Raw genomic sequence first — 20,175 nt, forward strand, 5'->3', positions numbered from 1 at the left:
CTGTCTGTCTGTCTTTCAGTCTGTCCCCATGTTCCTTATAGAATCGAAAACTACTGAACCGATCGGAGTGAAAATTTGGATATAGGGGTTTTTGGGGCCAGGAAAGGTTCTTATGATGGTTAGAGACCCCTTCTTCCACTTTTTCGCAGTTGTTTTCCGTCAAATGGTACTTTTCGCGGAAAGGTTTGCCGCTAAATAGTGGTTTTATAAATAATCGTGAATTATAACACATTGGGAACAATGTTTAAATTGCGCCAAGCAAAACGGTTACATACGAAGGTACAGTCAAAACTTCATGCTGCTTGTTCAGATCTAACTTTAGTCAACCCATTAATACAATACTATACAAAACAAACTGATACTAGGGCTAGGGCTCTTATTTGGTAACACTTTTTCACAGACCAGTGGATGCTGTATGACAAAAAAATATTGCATTAAATATTTGATATTTGTATGTATTGATTTGACTTCGGTTATACGATTTCATTGCATTGCTATACCTGCCGTCGAAAGCGGCGGTCTCTTTGACTTAAATCAATAATCTACTGATTTCCTAGGTTAGCTCAAACTATCTCTCAATTAACTCCGTGCGAGAGATAGTGAGTAAGGACAGCATGCATTTGGACAAAGAGTCGCTCGCAGGCCGCGAGTGCTTATTTTTGCGGAAATTATTTCTCCAAATGTTCCTTAAAATAACATCAGCTCAAGAATACAATGCTTAATTGTTATAATTTCCGCGTAAACTCATACAAATACTGACATTCCGTAGAACGGTTAATAATTATTCTGGTGAAAAAATCTGGTAAATGGTTTTCTGGCAATTTGTTTTCGGGCAAATGTTATACAATCAATGTGATATACAGAATATAGGTAGAGAGCGGTAAAGATTACTAAATAATGGAGTGTATCGAATATGTAGATGAGTGTTCATATGATTAAAATGAAGTCTGAAACTATTCTTTATACCTACCTGTACCTGCATTCTTAACATCATCAAAGCGAATTGCCTCAACAGTGCCTTACAGTTCCGTTCCGTTGGAGCCTTAAAATCCATTTCATATAAACTATACTATTGATGTGACATTGAATTGCGTTGTAATTCACCACACAACATAGGTTTTTTGCAATTTTTGTACTCCTACCCTGGACAGCCGATTTTGATGATACTGTTAATATCCTTGGTCTGCTTCTTCCAAACTTCATCGTTTCGAAAAAAATGTAAAAGCATACTAAAAGACAAAGGAAAAAAGCATAGGGTATATGATCCATTAGTTGCGCCACTAAGCACAATATAACTTCATTTTGCTTGTTTATTGAGGTATATGCTTCAATTAATGCTTGTGGGATACAAATTTATCAAATACAAGGTATTTGTCACAAGGCAAGACAATTGCTTTCGTTGTACGAGAAGCTTTATGAAGAAAAAATGAATTTTCCGATTCAATTATATTATACCAACAGTTGCGCTAATGTTTCCTTAATTTAGTTTGATGTTCCTTTAATTGTGTTATTCCATATACATTGCTAGGTTGCTAAGTGAAAAAACATACTAGCAAAACTATAGATGAGCACCTATAGTTGTGCGCTCCAACTGCGCGTTAGATTTTAGAAAATTGGCATTTTAGCAAATAATGCTTTAATTTTAAATGGTGTAGTCCAACTACCAATACTTCTAAAAGCCTGTTTTATATAATGAATGTAATTGTTTTATCTAAAATGCTACAGTGACGAAAATATGCATTAATAATGAATAGTAGCGCAACTATTGGTACTACCACAACTATTGGATCAACTACCCTACGTGAATAGTTAGATGGAGAATGTCTATTGATAGAAGTTATTTTAACCCTTTGTCTGTACACTGGGGTCAATTTGACCCCAGGCCACTTTGAGAAGCTATAACTTATTTGTTTTTCAATGAATTAATCTACTTCTTTCGTGACTAGGTGTGTCTGCCGGAGATCTTTTATTATAGAAGTTATTTGATCAAAAAAATTCGAAAACTTACGTTTTGCGACAAGTTTATTAAAAAACTTACGTTGTCTGTACATTGGGGTCAATTTGACCCCAAAATTCAAACTGCTATATCTTAGCGAAAAATAGAGGGATTTCCGAATTTTTAGATGTTTCAGAAAGGTAATCCAATGGACTAAATGATAAAATTATGTTTGTTGACTTAGCAGGGGGGACCTTTTACAAGGAGGGGTTCTAGTAAAGAAAAGTCGGAAAAATCGGATTTTTTCAGATTTGTGTCGTTTATATCACGAAATCCTTACCACCTAGAGCAATGGTTCCTTCTACAAAAATATGCGCGTACACAAGATCTTCAAAGTTGTTTGCAGCATTTTACAGAATTTGCTCGCTAGGTGGCGTTTATGCGAGAAAAATCAACTTTTTTTGTCATAACTTTATGAATTCTACTCGTGTAAGTCGTTCTTGCTCTCAGAAAATTTGAACAGATAGACAAGATTTGCAGTAAACATGATCTTATGACAAATAAAACCTATAGTGTGGTTCAGAATTTGACCGCTAGGTGGCATTGGTGCTTCATTTGTTTTTATTTTTTACAGCAATTTAGAATACTGACTAGATATAATTTTTTTTGTCTACGGCATAATTGTTCAACTAGTCGAGACCACTGTATTCTGAAAATTGTGGTGCAAAATTCAGTCGTCAGGTGACGCTAGTGGTGTATTCATTTTTTTCCGGTACTATACTCAATTGTTGCGGATCGTTTTAACATAAATTTTGCCTGAATTGGTACATTACTTAGCTATATAGTATTGCGAATAATTGTTACGAGTTTTATTTTGCGATATAATGTCGAAGGCGACGCCCTCTTGTCGAAACAATATGTTCATACACAATGAATAAATCAGAACAAAAAGCACACTAGCGCCACCTAGTGATTAAATACTGTGCTAAATGGTCTATTATAGAATGACCAGACCAATCTTGCCGAAGACAAGAAACTTGCATGTCATCTATCTTGTTTAACCTCGAACAATATTAATAAAATGGTACACGTACACCATCTGGTGGGTGAATTCTGAGCCGTTCACCAAGTTTTTATCTACCACCGGACTATGTTTACTTCGTATCTTGTCTAAATAATCAACTTTAGCTTGAACAAGAACGATTTACACGAGTAGAACCCAAAAAATTTACGACCAAAAAATATCGATTTTTTCGGACAAACGCCACCTATCGAGCAAATCCTGTAAAATGTCACAAGTAACTTTGAAGATCTCGTGTTCGCGCATATTTTTGTAGAAGAAAGCATTGTTCTAGATGGTAAGGGTTTGGTGATATAAACGTCACAAATCTGAAAAAATCCGATTTTTCCGACTTTTCTTTACTTAAACCCCTCCTTGTAAAAGATCCCCCCCCGCCAAGTCAACATTCATAATTTTATCATTTAGTCCATTGAATTACCTTTCTGAAACATCTAAAAATTCGGAAATCCCTTTATTTTTCGCTGAGATATAGCAGTTTGAATTTTGGGGTCAAATTGACCCCAATGTACAGACAACGTAAGTATTGTTTTGTACAGACAGAAGGTTAAGTATCATTACCCTTGGTAACCGACCAAGGTAGGCGACAATACACGATTGACTGACCAGTTTATGGCAAATAAGGTTATACCCGTGGTTATACGAAGGTGTTGGAATGATGCTTTCGCAAAGCCTTGTGTTCCTTAATTTATCTTTCTACTAATTTCTTTAAATTTTTCTACTAATATGATGAATAGATTTTACTAATGGACCATGCAATTAATTCACTGTCATCTGAACAGACAAATAATAAATTACATTTTATGCGTTAGTGTTCAATTTTTTCTTGTTTACATGTCCATATATTAACAACATATATTACAAATAACAATTCTTCTAAAAACATCTATTTTACGACATAAACTTTCTGCTTAAGTTTGACTGCCTACACTTTATTTTTCAATGCTTCAAAATTTTTGATGCGCACTATCGTTATACTGGAAGCAAGTTTAATAAATAATCAATGCATTTTAAAGTACATTAATGAGGTTAACAACTTCACAAATCATACATTTTGAACGGTATGCTACGATAACGATTAATGTTTGTCGATAATTAAGCTTCATTTTAGTATCAAAAAAATAAAATTTTCATTCGAAATCCACAGTTAAACAGTAAAATGAATAATACTACAATTGACGTTTTTATTGTGTAACTCAACAGAGTTGCATTACACATTCAGTACTGTATGCTTCTTGTACGCAATTGGTTGCATGATACCAACCACAGCCAGGTTTCCATCACGTAGCGGCGCGAGGATATGTGTGTTGCCGCCGGTTGTAACAATTGTTTGGGTCGGGACATGCAGAGGAATGTCAAATATGGGTTTCAGTCTGAAAAAAAAATCAAACAATGATAGAAATACGTATCAGTCAGCAATAAATAAGTTTAAAAATACAAACCCATACAGACGACTCATTGTCAGATCTCCAGCATCGTCAGATACAACGAGGTTATCGGCTGCCGTCGTCAAACCTGTAACTCGACCGGAAACGTATTTTGAACCTAGGTTAGCACCATTAATACTGAACACATGGACTGAATGGGAAGTGTCATCCAGCGCCGAGAATGCAATGTGACCTGTTAAAAAAATCACAAACAATCAAATTTTTTCAATTCTGCGTTTCTAATTTTCCTTACCTTGGTAGGAAAGCGTGATGAAAGAGATTTCTATATTAGCCCCTGTGCACCCAACAGGAGTAATTGTCCTAATAAATTGACCTTCCTTTATTGTATGCACATTTACAGTACCATCCTGTAAAACGATTAAATATAGGTTTGGCATCAGTAAAGTAACTTCCGCCAAATTCTTTGTACGGTATATTTCATGAGAAAACATTTAAAATTTTACACAAACTATGTCGATTCGTGGATTCTTTTTTTAAACAAAAAATTTAATGAAAAACGTCTAAGAGTGAAATTTTAGTGCAAGGCAAGGCAATGAAAGGTAAGTGAAACAAATTAAATGCATTAATTACCAGCGATCCGGAAACGACTAGATCCAGCTCGGTCATGATTGACACGCACGAAACCGCATTATCGTGCCCGTGCAATGTATGCACCGGTTTAGGTGTGAGATTGTTAGTAAGATGCACCACATTGGCGCTACCGACAACATTTCCCGCTAGATTCTGATTCAGTGCAGCTGTATTCGGTTGCAGATTGGATGCAGTGGTTGGACCGACCGTATTACAATTGCTGATTAACCAGATTACACAGGTACCGTCTTTTGAACCAGTCACCATGTACGAACCACAGCTGTCGAGCGCCACGCATGTTACCACATCTAAAACCGTTCGGAAAGGTAATAAAATCGATTATTCGTTACAACTCATGAATAGGACCTACCAAAATGATGGATAGCGGAGGCCACTACCTTTCCCCTAGTCATGTTAAATATACGAACTGAATTGTCCCATATGCCGCCAGCATACAAATATTTTCCATCGATACTGACAGCAAACAGATTTGAATTCAAATTTATTGAGGGATGGAATGGGCCGACTAGTTTCTTACGGTTCCTATGAATATGAAGTGAAAAAATGTAAATTATCAGTTCCAATTAGCATGCAGGTTGGTAATCGTACTTAAGGTTGGAGGTAGTGGCATCAATTTCTAGAAGAAATCCTTTCTCTTTATCGAAAGACATCCAGCTGTGACAGCCAAGAATTCCACTTTTAGTAATCGATATCAGCATGTCCGGACTGGTTTGCAGAAATGATCGGGGAGGACTACGCGGGGTACTCAGGTACACTACTGGGTCTTTATCTGTCGATAACTCACAGTTGATACAGTTGACACGATCGAGAATCAACATCAGATCAGGTTTTCTCAGCTCTAGTTTTAGTAATTTCAATGTCAACTCTTCTTGTGACAAACGTTTTGGATGGGGCTCTCTCAAAAGTTGGGAAGGCGTTTGACCAAAATTGTTAATCATGCCTTCCACGGCTTCACGCTCGACCGAGTTAGTAATCTTATCAAGATCTACAGCTCCCTCGTATGAACAGTAATAGAACACATTAAGAGCTTCCACAGCCTTCGGTCCTTTTTGTTTATAGCCAAATATTAGATCAATCCAATGATGCAGGTTTTGTGAAACGTAATCCGACTCTAAGGCTCGTCTATGGATTGCAATAAAATCTTCGGCTGATTTGGCCCAAGTTGGAAGCACAACATCGTCTACTCGCTCTTTAGTTGTTTGTAATACTCCTAGATCAAATTTATTTAAATTTTTCAAGAACTCGGGAAAATAGAAAAACTCCGGAATAAGTTCCTTTACATCGTTTGGATTATCCATCAATAGCTTCCACGTTTGTGGGATGGAATGGAACTGTCTGTCCGCTACATCGAAACGGCCGCTTTGTAGTTCAATGTGTAATGAAGTGAATGGCTCTACCCTGATGAGATAGTGCAAAACACCCGCAGAGTTCGAATAGTGCGTGCCAAAGTGAAACTTTGGTATCATTCCTGAAGGATCTTCGAAACTTTCATATTTACTGCGTACCTCTGCTTCATTCTTTGGATTAACTACACCTATCGGTTTACTGAGGTCCCTGAAAGATTTCGGATCATTGAGGTCTAAAATGTCACTAGTATAATCCGCCAATATCCATGGAAATACCGGATACTGGCTGAGGTCGTTATATGATCTCCCAGCAATAGTATTGAGGTGCATCAAATACTCAAAATTGGACACTTCTCGATTTACCCATTTTTGAGTCAGTCCGGATGAACGTAGTAATTCTGCAGGTGATCGTCCAGATCCGTACAATATATTCGGAGGTTGCAAGCTGAGAATTTTCGTGAAAATTTTGTTCCTAGTTTTAGTAGTAAAATTCAAAAAATAACTTGTTTGATCAACAAGAAACATTTCCAAAGCACTACGGCGTAAATTAAATTTTCTTAGGTGCAATTCTCTAAGCTGAGTAATGGAAAATTTGAAGTCGTGCTTGTGCCCATCATCTCGAATGGCACCGATCTCGGAGAAAACAATTTGATTTGTCGTCAAATCAAGCCTTCCTTTCACTCTTGTCATCAGTGTAATTAGTTCACATTCCTGAGAAATGACGATTTTTTCTTTGCCAGATGTTTCGGGCCTAAATATAGAAATATGATTTCAATTAAAATTTAACAGAATAGCATCAGAGCTTACACTTGAGGTTCCAAACTGTTACGCATTTCTTCTTCCAACTGAAAGATATCCTCATCGATATTTTCACCACCAAGCGCTGCCGGAGCGATTGTCGATCCAAACTCAGTTGACAGTCGGCGGCTTTGAGATGCAGTCGTTGTGTTATCCCGCATATTGGAAGCCGCCAGATGAGGATCATGATTTAGGTCAGGCTCTAGCTTCAGTCGCATGCGAGCAATATTTTCATGATGTGAAAGGCGCCAAAACTCTTCATCTTCGGAGCTGCGGAAGAAAGCAATATGTCATTCATTCGTTACAGTTCCAGGGTATATGAAAAAGAAAGGGCCGTACTAATTACGGGGTAATATGTATCAGATGCTATATGCTTATTTGGAAAAAGAAACTTCTGAACAGGTATTAACTTTCAGTCAATATATTCATTCTAAAGTAAAAGCAAAACCTTGGGTGTTATCCCTCTTTGTCTGTGCTTTAATGTTAGTTTTAGTCTATTCCAAAATAAGAGTTTATTTCTGCAAAAAATATTTTCGATATATTTAAAAAAAGTATAGACTAACGCATATCTATAATAACATCACATTTAACCTACAATGATGAATTTTGAATCGCTATAATTGATTAAAATAGGACCAGAAAAGCTGACCATTAATAAACAACGGCTAATTGTTGGAATTTTATATACAGAACAGCTACCGGAGGAATGGAAATATGGGGTTATGTACCCGATCTACAAGAAGGGCGACAAGTTGGACTGTGAGAACAATTGTACGATCAGCGTTCTCAATGCCACAAAGTGCTGTCCCAAATCATTTTCCGCAAACTATCACCAATTGCGAACAGATTTGTGGGAATTTAGCAAGCTGGGTTCGTCGAAGGACGGTCAACAACGGATCAAATATTTACACTGCAGCAGATCGTCCTAAAACGCCGTGAATACAACATTCCTACGCACCATTTGTTCGTTGACTTCAAAGTGCAAATATTTAAAGTTGCATATGATACCATCGACTGAAAAGAGTTATAGAAAATCATGGACGAGAACGGCTTCCCTTAGAAGCTTATCAAACTGATTCAATCTATGACGGATGGTACACAGTGCAGTGTTCGGATTTCGGGTGGATTGTCAAGTGATGGTCTCTCACGCCTTCTGTTTAACGTAGCGCTACAAAGTGTTATGAACCGAACGGATATCAACACGCACGGCACAATGTCCAACAAATCTAGTCAATTCGTCTGCTTTGCCAATGACATGAATATTATCTGTGGCGGCGGCTGAGCAGTACACCAAATTGAAGCGCGAATCAGAAAAAGTTGGGTTAAAGCTAAATACGTCTAAAACAAAATACACGCAAGCCGGCGGAACTGAATCCGACCGATCCCGCTTGGGCAGTGGTGTAACGATCGACGGCGATCAGTTTGAGGTAGTTGATGAATTTGTCTATCTTGGCTCATTAGTAACGGCAGACAATGATACCAGCCTTGAGATTCGGAGGCGTATTATCAGCGGAAGTGCTTACTATGGGCTTCACAAGCAATTGCTGTCGAACAGATCAAGCCCCCGTACAAAGTTTATCCTATACGAGACGCTCAAGTCTGTTCTCTAAAGACATAAATCGTGGACAATGCTCGGGGAGGACCTGGAGGTGCTCGGAGTTTCGAAACACTAGTGCTAAGATCGATCTTCGGCGGCGTACAAGAGAACGGAGTATGGAGGCGAAGGAAGACTAATGAACTCGCACAGCTCTATGGCCAGCCCAGTATTCAAAGGGTGACTAAACTTACTTGCTTACTTATGTGTCCATGTTATGGGATGAACAAAGGGAGGAAATCAGAGATCTCCACTGCTGACGGTTACCCGCCAGGGTTTTTACCTGTCGTCAGGACAGGTTCTCGTCTACGGCCCGGATGTTTTGCCTAAGCTGCGTCGTCATACGCCGCTGGGTCTGCCTCTTCTTCACTGTTCTTGCAGATTCCAATCGAGTGCTTCTCTGCAGATCCTGTTCGCGCCTTTCGTCAAGGTGTATCCAGTCAATTTCCATCTACGTTCACGAATTTCTGTTGCTATCGGCCGTTGATGACATCGACGATAGGGTACCTCATTGGATATCCAGTTGTCAGGCCACCAGGCAGCAATGATATATGGCAGGCACCGATTAATATCTACCAGCAGTTTTTGCGTTGTCTTCGCTGAGAGGCACCACGTTTCACAAGTGGACTACAATACGGATTCAACGTTTGAGTTAAAAATTCTAGTTTTCTTATGTAGATTGATCTGGTTTGCGAGCTAAATGTTTCTCAAACCTGCAAATGCATCCCAAACCTTCCTGATTCGTGTGGCTATATCAGTTTTAGTACCACCATCGGGCATTATCTGGCTATCAAGATATTGAAAGGCGTTCACCTGCTCAACCAGTTGTCCTGCTACTGTGAAGTTGGTGGGATTGTCAGGGTTCACTGCCATACTTAGTTTCTGCTACATGGACCGTGAGTCCTTAGAGGATTCTAAGGCAATCCTCGATTTGGTCGCCTGTCAATTCCTCCAACTAATATCTCATCCATGAGCCATCCATGAGCCCTGTCTCACGCCAACAGTAACCCTTATAGAATCGGACAAGACGCCGTGGGGCGTCGTACTGAGCCTCGATGAGATGGACTAGCTTATCTGGACCTCCTCTACGTCTACGTGCACCCCATATGTTTTCGTGGTTGTGTTGGTCGAACGCCTTTTCGCAGTCAACGAACACCAGCAGAAGAGAGTTCTGGAATTCGTTGATCTACATACTCAAATATAATGCGGAGCGTTGTGATGATCGGCCAGCATGGAATTCAGCTTGCTGCCGTCGGAGACTAGCGTCAGTCGAGAGCAATACAGAGCAACGTGTTGTCACGCCAGTTACCGTATTCAGTTAGGTCTCCTTTCTTATGGGCTTTGACCAATATGCCCCGCATCCAGTCCACCGGAAAAGTTGCGGTTTCCCATATATTGCTGAAAAGCTGATGCAACGTCTGGGCTGATAAAGATAGGATAGCTTTGACCTGCTCGCCTGAAACACAGTTTATCCCTGGGGCTCTATTAGATTTCATACTCTTAATGGCCGCTTCAAATTCAGTGATGGCGCCTCCAAGTTGACGCGATTAATTCGACGAACTGTTGGCTTCAGTCCATCGCTTAAGCTGTTCTGTCAGTAGCTGACCAGCTATGTCCTTTAGCGGTATCTTTGTATTCATCCTGGGACCACTTATGCGGCGAAAGATATCAGCTGCCCTGCAAAAAAGGCGTTTTCAAACGACCAGGAGCGCAGCGCGAAAGATGGTTGGCGTTATTTGGCGGAGAGTACAATAAAAATTCACTTTTTACAAAAGATCGATCATTTTTTACATAAGTTTTAAAGTTTACTCCATTTTTTACTCGAACTTTGACATTGACACAATTTTTTCGCAAATGTTGGAAATTTTACGAGTGTTTTATGCGATCTTTGAAATTAACGTGGTATTTTTACGCATTTTTAGAAATTTACGCAGTTTACAACATGGTAAAAATTCTAATTTATCTTTATAACAGTCAATGCTCTAATCCCTAATAATGTGAGGAGCCCAAATAAGAATGAAAGGATTTATTTCTCTTGCATTATGCGAATTTTTAAACCGACAACAGTTGTTAAAGGGGCTGGGAAACAAGAGAGGAGGGTCTGTAAAGCGAGAGGTCTGACCGTTAACAAGAAGAAAACTTCCAACAAGCAAAACAGGTTTTGTTTTACTTTCATCATAGGGATTTCCGGAAAGAAAACATATGTCCCTGTAACTGGAACACAAAAAGCGGCATGGCCCCGATTAAGATCGGCCACTCAGCTACTAATTTATAACACCATCCAAAGGTATTAACATTATGTTAAATAAAAAAACTTGAAAGTTGACTGAACTCGTAGGGACTACTAGGCTATCACCTTAAGAATATCGCGACTTCGAATTAATTCTCTATAAAATATCGTCTTAAAATTTAGAGTGAAAGCGAGTTTAAAAGCCTAACATTAAGAAGGTCTTTTTGTAAATTTTCGCAAAATCCGTTCTGCTTCCTAATTTGTTTGACCATTAAACCAAGTCAAACCGAATAAATATGGTTGAATAGATTTCATCAAGAAAAAAAGCTATTAGTTTAATTTTGTATAAGCGTTGAAATTTCGTGATTTATTTTCTAAAACGAAGCTGTACAAAAGGTATGACTTCAAGCAATAATGATTTTTTTACAGTGGAAATTATGTACAGATGAGTGATTGCTTAAAGTTGCTCAATGATGGTGGCACAGATGTCTTAACGACTATTTAACACACGGGAAATGGTCCTATATACACAGCATATTTAGACTGATCCTAGTTTACACTATGGACACTTTCTAGACCAGCACAGCCTTGGCAGCAACGGCGGGAGCCACGACGGTCTTGGCTGCTAGCGCAACTGGAACGTCCTTCTGCACGACAGCGTTGAATCCGTTGATTGGGTCGGCATAGTAGTTGACAATGCGACGGCTGCCGTCAGGTTCGATCAAGGAGTAAGATCCCTTAACGATATCACCATCGCGAGTTTCTTCCTGTGTTTTCGAGTCACCAGTCAGGGCATCCTGAACGTTGTAAGCGTACTGATATTGTGGATAAGCATCGGTAAACTCAGCTTGGACTGGCGCAGCAGCAACGAGTGGAGCAGCACGAGCGGCAACAACTGGGGCAGCAACAACGGGAGCCGCACGGGCTGCCACGACAGGTGCTGGAGCAGCAACGACTGGCGCAGCGGCTACTAGAGGAGCAGCACGAGCAGCCACAACAGGTGCAGCTGCCGCAACGACCGGCGCAGCACGAGCAGCTAGAACTGGAGCAGCAGCAACTTGTGCTGTATAGGCGGCGGCTACTGGAGCAGTGTAAGCGGCAGCAACAGGAGCACTGTAAGCGAATGGAGATGCATATGCCACCGGTGCCGCAAAGCTTCTGGCGACAAATGGTGCTTGGACTAGAGGTGCTGAGTAAGCCACTGGGGCTGCGAGGACTCCCGGGTTTGGTTTAGGCTCGGCGCTAGCACAAATGACTAGTGCGGCGAAAACTGCAACCTAAAATACGAACAAATGCACTTTTAGTCACGAAAACTTACACCGATCACAGTTACAATTTACTTACTTTAAGCAAACTCATTGTAAACTTAGAGGAGGATATTTCACACTGTTCAAATTACGAGTGAAGAATTAACTGACGTACCATTTGTTGGTTCACAAGCTTTTTATACAGAAAATAAAATTCTTCAATCCCCATCGAATTTCAATAATCACAACCACCACTATCAAATGTAAAGGAAACTTAAAAGAAATTGAATCAAGTCCAAGTTGCTGATCCCGATTTCGAATTTCAGTCACGTACTTTTATCAAATTTACTACGTTACCCCGTTCAACACTTCAATGTAATTTATACCGAAGCTGGGGTACCAGATTGAAAATAGACACGAACACTCAAACCAAAACTAACCGCGCTACCGATGTGTTGTTGTTGCCAGGTACCACAACTAGGGCAATGCCAGGGTGGCATATGGGGTACGATTCATTTTCAGACCGTTAGATCGACATATTCGCGATGCCCACAACATAGACGACGGCAGACGGAGTTTCCATTTACGAAGATGACAAAATGAAGAATTACCCCAAGGTCGTTTCAAGGCACTCTTGGCGAGCATTAAACCTTTACTTTGCATATTAGGTTATGCCAGTGAGCAGGGCGACATCATGGTCAGTATGATTTTCTTTGTATGTAAAACATGTGAAGGCAATGATGAGTATATGATATGCATTAATATTAAGATTCTTTCTTGTGCCGTCGGTTAGTGACCCATTCCATTCTCTAGCCCAGAATTTTGTTTAAAGCATTCATAGTTTTGGTGCATACTTTGAAGAAAGAAAAAATGAAACTATCCTCTAATCTACCAGATTACTCAACAAAGGAACTGTATCATATTTTGTTACCGCAGCATACTGGAACCACAATTTTGCCGACTTATAGGTGCAGTGGAATGCAAATTGTGGTAGTTTCGCATTGCTTCTCTGCTCGCGGTACTATGCTGTGCTGTGCTGCAAAACCCGTATTGGCCATAAAAGAAATTTTTGTTTGGCTTCGCTAATTGCGAGAACAAAACACAAAACGGTGTCGCTACCCAAAATACATTGCAAATATGTTATTTCGATGGTTACAACCAATTTTTTCAGTGTTTTCGAGATTGTAAGTAACAACCTATGAGAGAGTATTCGCGAAATTTTTTTGCTGATATATATTATTGTGTGTCTTAAAGTACGTAGTTGTTTGCGCCAGTGGGTGGTGTACTGCCATGGCGTATCACAAGAGGAGAAAAGCCTATATGACAACCGAGCTAAGCGAAGTTAAAAAAAAAATTCGATAGTATTTCAACATTATAACACGTGAGATCCGACACGAATGCACTATCAAGTGTAAAGTGTCGGTAATAAAAAACTACAACAACAACAATTACACGAGCATATAGACAAATACACAGTGGTCCTTAGAATCTTATCTGGCAATTCTACGAGCAATCGGTGGAGATCGGATAGGATAACCAACCTCAGTGGAAAGGAAGGCCGTATACGGGCAGGCTCTCTGGCGAATGCTAAGTGTAAGCCTAAGTCAAGAATGGCCTTGCCAGCCATGAGCGTGTGTTTCACTTCAGGATAGGAACGGCTCACAACAGCGTCTGATCCGGAGCGGGCGACTGAATTAATAAACGTGTTGTTTCGGCACTAACGCTCAAACATGAAACTCGCTCACTCAAACTTCCTACCAAGAATCAAGAAAATTCAACTCGAAACATTCGGCACGGACAAAGTTTTCGAAAGGACATAGAAACGATATTTGGTGCTTAAAACAGCAGATCGCTGAATTTCGCGGGTGGCAAGGCCCACCATTTTACCAGAGCGGTGAAGCGAAAAATGAATTGGGAACAAGCTTTGTAAAGGGTGTCCTACATCAAATATCACCACGGAAGAAACGCTGTAGAAAATTACCCATTGAGTATTTTCTCTTGAAAATTTGGGTGGAAGTACTTTGGAGTGTATTGTTTACACTGTATTTTTATCGCTGTCAGTTTTTCGAAAATTGAAAAGAATGGTGTCACCCGAAAAGGAATGTCGCGAATTGATTTTACGCAAGCACCTGGACAATCCTCAACTATCCTATCGGGACATCGTGCAGTCAATGGTGAGTCGTGTGATTAAACGTTACTACACTGAGAAAACTTTTCGCATAGTTTCTATGTGTCCCACATACAGATTTTTGCAATGTGCCCAGTAAATGATCTTTATGTGCCAAACAGTTATCATTTATGTGCAAGCGAAAAATTAGCACATACTATTCATACGCGTATAATTTTTATGAGTATATCTGGAAGGATCGTGTTTATATGCGGCTCATGATAATCATATGGATTTTTCTATGGAAATTTACTATTAGTTATGTGCAGAATATTTTGAGTGTACGAAACTCTGAGCATCGAACGGAAGGAGAAATGCGGTCAGAATGGATGTTTTATTAGTGATTAAGATGACAAGCGTGTCGTGGAAGCGTTTAAGGGGGCATAGTACTTTTTCAATTCTAAAAAATCGAATATTTTTTTATTGTTTATATCAAAAGATTAACATTTTTAGCATATGTGTTTGAAGCCTTTTCGATGAATTCCAAAAAAATGACAAAGTTACAGTCATTTGTACCGCGCATGTCAGGAACGATTGCACAGCGCACAAAAACTTCAATGCCGCTTTTCTCGAAACCAGGTTTTTAAAGTCGGTACCATAATATCTCAAGAACGGCTCGAGCAATTCTCATGATTCTTTTTTTGTTTTAAAGCAAACAAAATTATCAAGTGTTCCCCATCCTTTTTTCAATATTGCAATTTTTGTATTTTTTAGAAATGTTTAAAGTCAATTTTTTCTACTAAAAACCTTACTTTTAAGTTTAAATGTCCGCCATTTTGTTATGCGTTCGAATTTTAAAAAAAGGTGTCAGATGAGTCAAACACGAGATAATTTAATGTACTTTCATGTCGTTTTAGAATTTTTCATTTCGGATAAGCCCTCGAGCGCCAATCCATGGTACCGCAATTCATGTTTTTTTCGAATGTACATGTTCAAGGAGCCGTAGGGGAGGAGGGAAGAGGTTGCCATGTATAAACAAAATGGTAAATATTAGTACAAAGGACAATGTTTAGAATGCAAAAAACCCGAATTAATTCGCCTTCCGCGTTATCGAGAAAAAAATATTTGAAATAAGGCCAAAAATATGGTGTAAAAAGTACTATGCCCCCTTAAAGAAAATGCCAATGCTTCGGTCAGGTATGTGGCCAAAAAGCTGAATTTGTCCAAGTCTTGTGCGATTGCAGTCTTTCCCGGTCCTTGGCTCTCTGAACGAAAGACTTGGACAGATTCAACTTTTTGACCACAACCCTGACCGAAGCATTGGGATTCTCCTCAAAAACGCTACCACGACAAGCTTGTCATCCTAATCACTAATAGAACATACATCGTGACGAACGGCAAAATATAATGGGAAAGTCACGGGCCCGGAAACTGTACATGATCAAACTTACATCAAGGCGAACTTCCGGCAGCTTCCGGGGCTACTATTCTTCACTGCCCAGCACAAATTTGATGATCCGAAACAAGTAAGGAAACAGAAACTTTCAAAGTTTGCCAAGAAATACATGATTTGGCAAGCGATCTGCTCATGTGGCAAACGGAGTGCGCCGTTCGTGACTACAAAGACTATAAACGGGCAGATCTACCTCAAGGAGTGTCTACAGAAGCGTGTGCTTCCTCTGTTGAAGCAACACGAGGGCCCTGCGATCTTCTGGCCGGATCTAGTTTTATGCCACTATTTAAAGGATATCCTGGAGTCGTACGAAGCCAACGGGGACACTTTCGTACCCAAGGGCATGAACCCCCCTTCCTCCACAACGCACCGAAACTAAGGTACATCGCAAAATACTGGGTTATTATGAAGCAGGCACTACGGGAGCATCCTAAAAAGGTCAAATCTGGGGAAGACACGAAGACAAAGTGAGTTTCCGTACAGAAGAAGATGCAGCCAGGTGTTGTAAAGAACTTTATGAGTGTTGTTAAGCGTATGGTGCGAGCATACGGTTATGCTATTGAATCTGAATGAAATAAATATGCTAAAAGCTTACTAATGGGTAAGATTTTATTGTCGGAAAGTTCGAAAAGGATCAGCCAATTGGGTAATATTTTACAGCGTTTTTTTCATGATGCAATTTGATGTGGGACACCCTTTATCAGGTGGGCTTTATGGGGTCCATGCTACTATGCATCAAATTTATACGCTTTGACAAATCCTCCAGAAATGTTGGGGGTACAGCGCAACGTATCCACGTAACTTTTTTCGAAGATTTCAGAGCGGCATACGACACACATACTTAAACATTTCGGTAAATTTTACCGAAATCTAAACAGCTGAACGTTCGGTAAAAATTTTGGTCATGCATTTCGACGTTTACGGATCTTTAGTAACGTTTGGTAACATAAAAAATTTTACCGAACGTTCAGCTGTTTAGATTTCGGTAAAATTTTACCGAATTCGGTGCTTTTTTTTAAGTGTGCAGTCGAGTGCGAATATCAATGGCAAATAATGCACGAGAATGGTTTTCCGGGCAAGCTAACGGGGCTGATCAAAGCTATCCTGAGATGTTTCGGAGGCACTTACGGAGGCGGGCTCTCGAAACGAGAGACAAGTTATACAGCAAAAAAGGCCAACTCCTACCCTTCGCAGACAACCTGAACATCATTTTTTTTATTTGATTATAGTAACTTGAACAGCTTGGGCAATTCGTGACTTCTGTGAGGTTGGGATTTGAACTCGTGTCTTCGGCGCGACGTGAGAGGCATACGTGTAAGCCACTACCGGGACTAACCCCATTGACATCATTACTAGAAACTTGAGAACGGCGGAGGCAATGCGCGCCAGAATAAAAAAGGATAAACATGAGGTAATAAAAGGCTCCAGAAGAAACAGCATTCGCCTTACACGACCAGTAATTATTCACGGCGTGATTGATGAGTTCATATATTTTGAAGCTTTGGTCATCGCCGACAATAATACGAGCAAGAAGATTCAACAACGCATTGAAGCGGAAAGTCGGGTCTTATTTTTCCTTCACAAGACGTTTCGATCAAGGACCTTACGTCGTTGCACAAAGTTAACGATTTGAAAAACGCTAATCGCTTTACGGACTTGAGACTATAACTTTGATCACGAAAGATACGTGCACTTGCTGTATTTGAATGAAGGGTGTTGCGAACTCTTTTTTTGGCAAAGCGCAAATGGAAAACGGAGATTGGCGCAGACGTATGAACCACGAGCTGCAGGCACTATTTGGAGAAATTCCCATCGTACACCTGGTGAAAGTCGAGAGGCTATGGGGGAGCGTCAACGTCGCAAGGATGCCGGACGACAGTGTAGTAAAATCTATTCTCTTTAAGAACCCCACCGGCACCAGAAATAGAGGGGCCTAATGTGCTAAATAGCTCGGCTAGGATGAAGTTGACTTGCGAGTGTCGAGATGATCAGCAAATTGGCGACAGATGGCCCAGGTATGAGTGATTGAGATACAGCCCGAGCCAACCCAACTCTACGCTGCTAGAGGAGAAGAGTATACTTCACTCAAGTCTTTTTTTATTTTTTTCGACTACTCAAGAACGGTGCAACTGAGGGACCATTTACAAACTACGTGACGAATGTCGGGCCTCTCCCAAATGCATTGAGAAATAAATGAATGGTCCCTAGGGTAGATGCTCCATCAGTCGCGCAGCTAAGCACAATGTAACTTCTTTTTTCTTGTTTATTGAGGTATATGCTTCAATTAATGCTTGTGGGGTATAAATTTATCAAGCACAAGGTATTTGTCACAAGGCAAGACAATTGCTTTCATTGTACGAGAAGCTTTATAAAGAAAAAAAAAATGAATTTTCCGATTCAATTATATTGTACCAATAGTTACGCTAATGTTCCCTTAATTAAGTTTGGTATTCCTTTAATTGTGTTATTCCGTATACATTGCTAGGTTGTTAGGTGAAAAAACATCGTAGCACCACCAGGCTTGGCATACACTTTTCGCTTCGATTTTTCTTTTGATTACTGCATCTCAGCCAAGCAAAATTTGAATAAGTGATGTATGGGGCGTTTGTAGAATTTGTTATTATCTACAATATTGCTGAAGTAAGCATTACTGTGCATTTTGTATTTATGGCGCTATAAGGCTGCTACCCTCTTGGTAGCGAAAAGAGCGCTCTTTTTGCTACCAACGGCATTGCTCCTCTACAGCGCCGTAAATACTAAAGATAAAACTTCACTTTCTTCAGCAATATTATAGATAATTACTAGCTCTACAAATATCCCCTACACCACTTTTTCAAATTCTTCTTGGCTGAGGAGCAGTAATCAAAAGAGCAAAATCAAAGCGAAAAGTGTATGCCAAGCCTGAGTGCCACTATAGAAATGAGCGCCTATAGTTGTGCGCTCCAACTGCGTCTATAGTTGTGTTTGATTTTAAAAAATCGGCATTTTAGCAAATATTGCTTTAATTTTAAATTGTGTAGTCTAATTACCAATACTCCTAAGAACTTGTTTTATATAATGGACGTAATTGTTTTGAAATACTACTAAAAGAAAATTGAACTATTGTTTTAAAAATACTACGGTGACGAAAATATGCATCAATAATGAATAGCAGCGCAACTATTGGTACTACCACAACTATTGGATCAACTACCCTAAGTTGCTCCGTTCTTAATAATTGAAAAAACAAATCGTGCTATAGCATCACCTGCAACAGAAATTGTTTTTTATTTCGGTCTCAATCAGAGGACTGGTCGCCAATCACCATATCTTTCGCTAATGGTACTCTCAGCAACCCTAGTAACAAAGTTTTTATTTGAAACAAACATCTTGCACAGTTTACTATTGTGTGGTGTTTGAATAATGTAAATTCTCGGTCAATGTTTTTCAAAATTAAAGTATTGTACAACCTATAGGAAGCCTAGGTCACTTAAAAACTTGACACAAAATCCGCTTGTTTTCTTTTCCTAACGTTACAATGCTTTTTTGTATGAGAAAAAAGCAAAAATCTCTTTATATTTCATATAGTATCTCTAACTGGTCCAATGATGATTGCAAAGATTACATACAAAGACTCTTGAAATAAAAAAACATTTGGTTGGAATTGGAATTCTCACAAAAAAATTCTTTTGACATCAAGAGATTGAGAGCTTTATACTGTATTGCGTCGGATCGGTTTGTCAAACGAAAGTGGGATGGGTGGTATTCTGCATTCCGTCGGAAAAATTAAATGGGCGAAACAACTTGTACGAAATTAGATGAATGAAAAATCCGTCAGAATACAGTAGCGCTGAGAGCGATTGAGAAATACGTATTAATTAGGAAAATAATCAAAGGACGAATTTTCTAACCACTGCCCAACCAATTCCCTTATTTTCTATATTTCTTCCATTTTGTAAAACCACAGCAATTATCAAATGGTTACCGGATTTGATTACTCTTCATTAAAATGTGGTCTTCTAAAGCACATAAACTAAAATATCAGTTTCCCTATTCATAATGCGAGTTCATACAAGCCAAATGAAAGTGAATCGCAACGCAGGTGGCTTAAAAAGTTCGACGGATACCAGTTGAATCGAAATCAATTGACGTCAACGCATACAAAATACCGTGCAGGCTGGAGAAAACGTGCACCGGCTTGTGTGCTGCCACAGACGGAAAGAAACTCGAATTGAATAAGAAGGATAGTGACCTAGATTTGTCATATCGTTAAGTATATTCCGCTAGTGCTGTCATCATATGGACTGTCTGGCAATTCAATCGCAAAAATTTTTTTAATTGAGTCAGAAGATCTAGGAGTAATCACAC

At 39.5% G+C, this 20,175-nt stretch overlaps 2 protein-coding genes across 3 annotated transcripts in view; both read right to left on the reverse strand.

Moving 5' to 3' along the window:
* Positions 1–3,825: 3,825 nt before the first annotated feature.
* Positions 3,826–20,175, reverse strand: part of LOC128742208 (neurobeachin-like protein 1) — a 103,707-nt gene continuing 87,357 nt past the window's right edge. For both annotated transcript variants that reach the window (XM_053838487.1, XM_053838486.1), the window contains 7 exons: positions 7,207–7,467; positions 5,642–7,150; positions 5,403–5,575; positions 5,033–5,340; positions 4,695–4,809; positions 4,457–4,634; positions 3,826–4,387 (listed from right to left, as the gene is read on the reverse strand). In XM_053838487.1, coding sequence (XP_053694462.1) covers positions 4,225–4,387; positions 4,457–4,634; positions 4,695–4,809; positions 5,033–5,340; positions 5,403–5,575; positions 5,642–7,150; positions 7,207–7,467 — 2,707 coding nt within the window. In that variant the 3' untranslated portion in view covers positions 3,826–4,224. The remainder of the gene's footprint in view (positions 4,388–4,456; positions 4,635–4,694; positions 4,810–5,032; positions 5,341–5,402; positions 5,576–5,641; positions 7,151–7,206; positions 7,468–20,175) is intronic.
* LOC128742209 (cuticle protein 21-like) lies at positions 11,594–12,380 on the reverse strand. The gene is made up of 2 exons (XM_053838489.1): positions 12,366–12,380; positions 11,594–12,298 (listed from the first exon to the last, which is right to left on the reverse strand). Exons 1-2 carry the CDS (start codon positions 12,378–12,380, stop codon positions 11,594–11,596), a joined length of 720 nt encoding a protein of 239 aa, XP_053694464.1.

This window comes from Sabethes cyaneus, chromosome 3 (assembly GCF_943734655.1).
Source record: "Sabethes cyaneus chromosome 3, idSabCyanKW18_F2, whole genome shotgun sequence".
NCBI lineage: Eukaryota > Metazoa > Arthropoda > Insecta > Diptera > Culicidae > Sabethes > Sabethes cyaneus.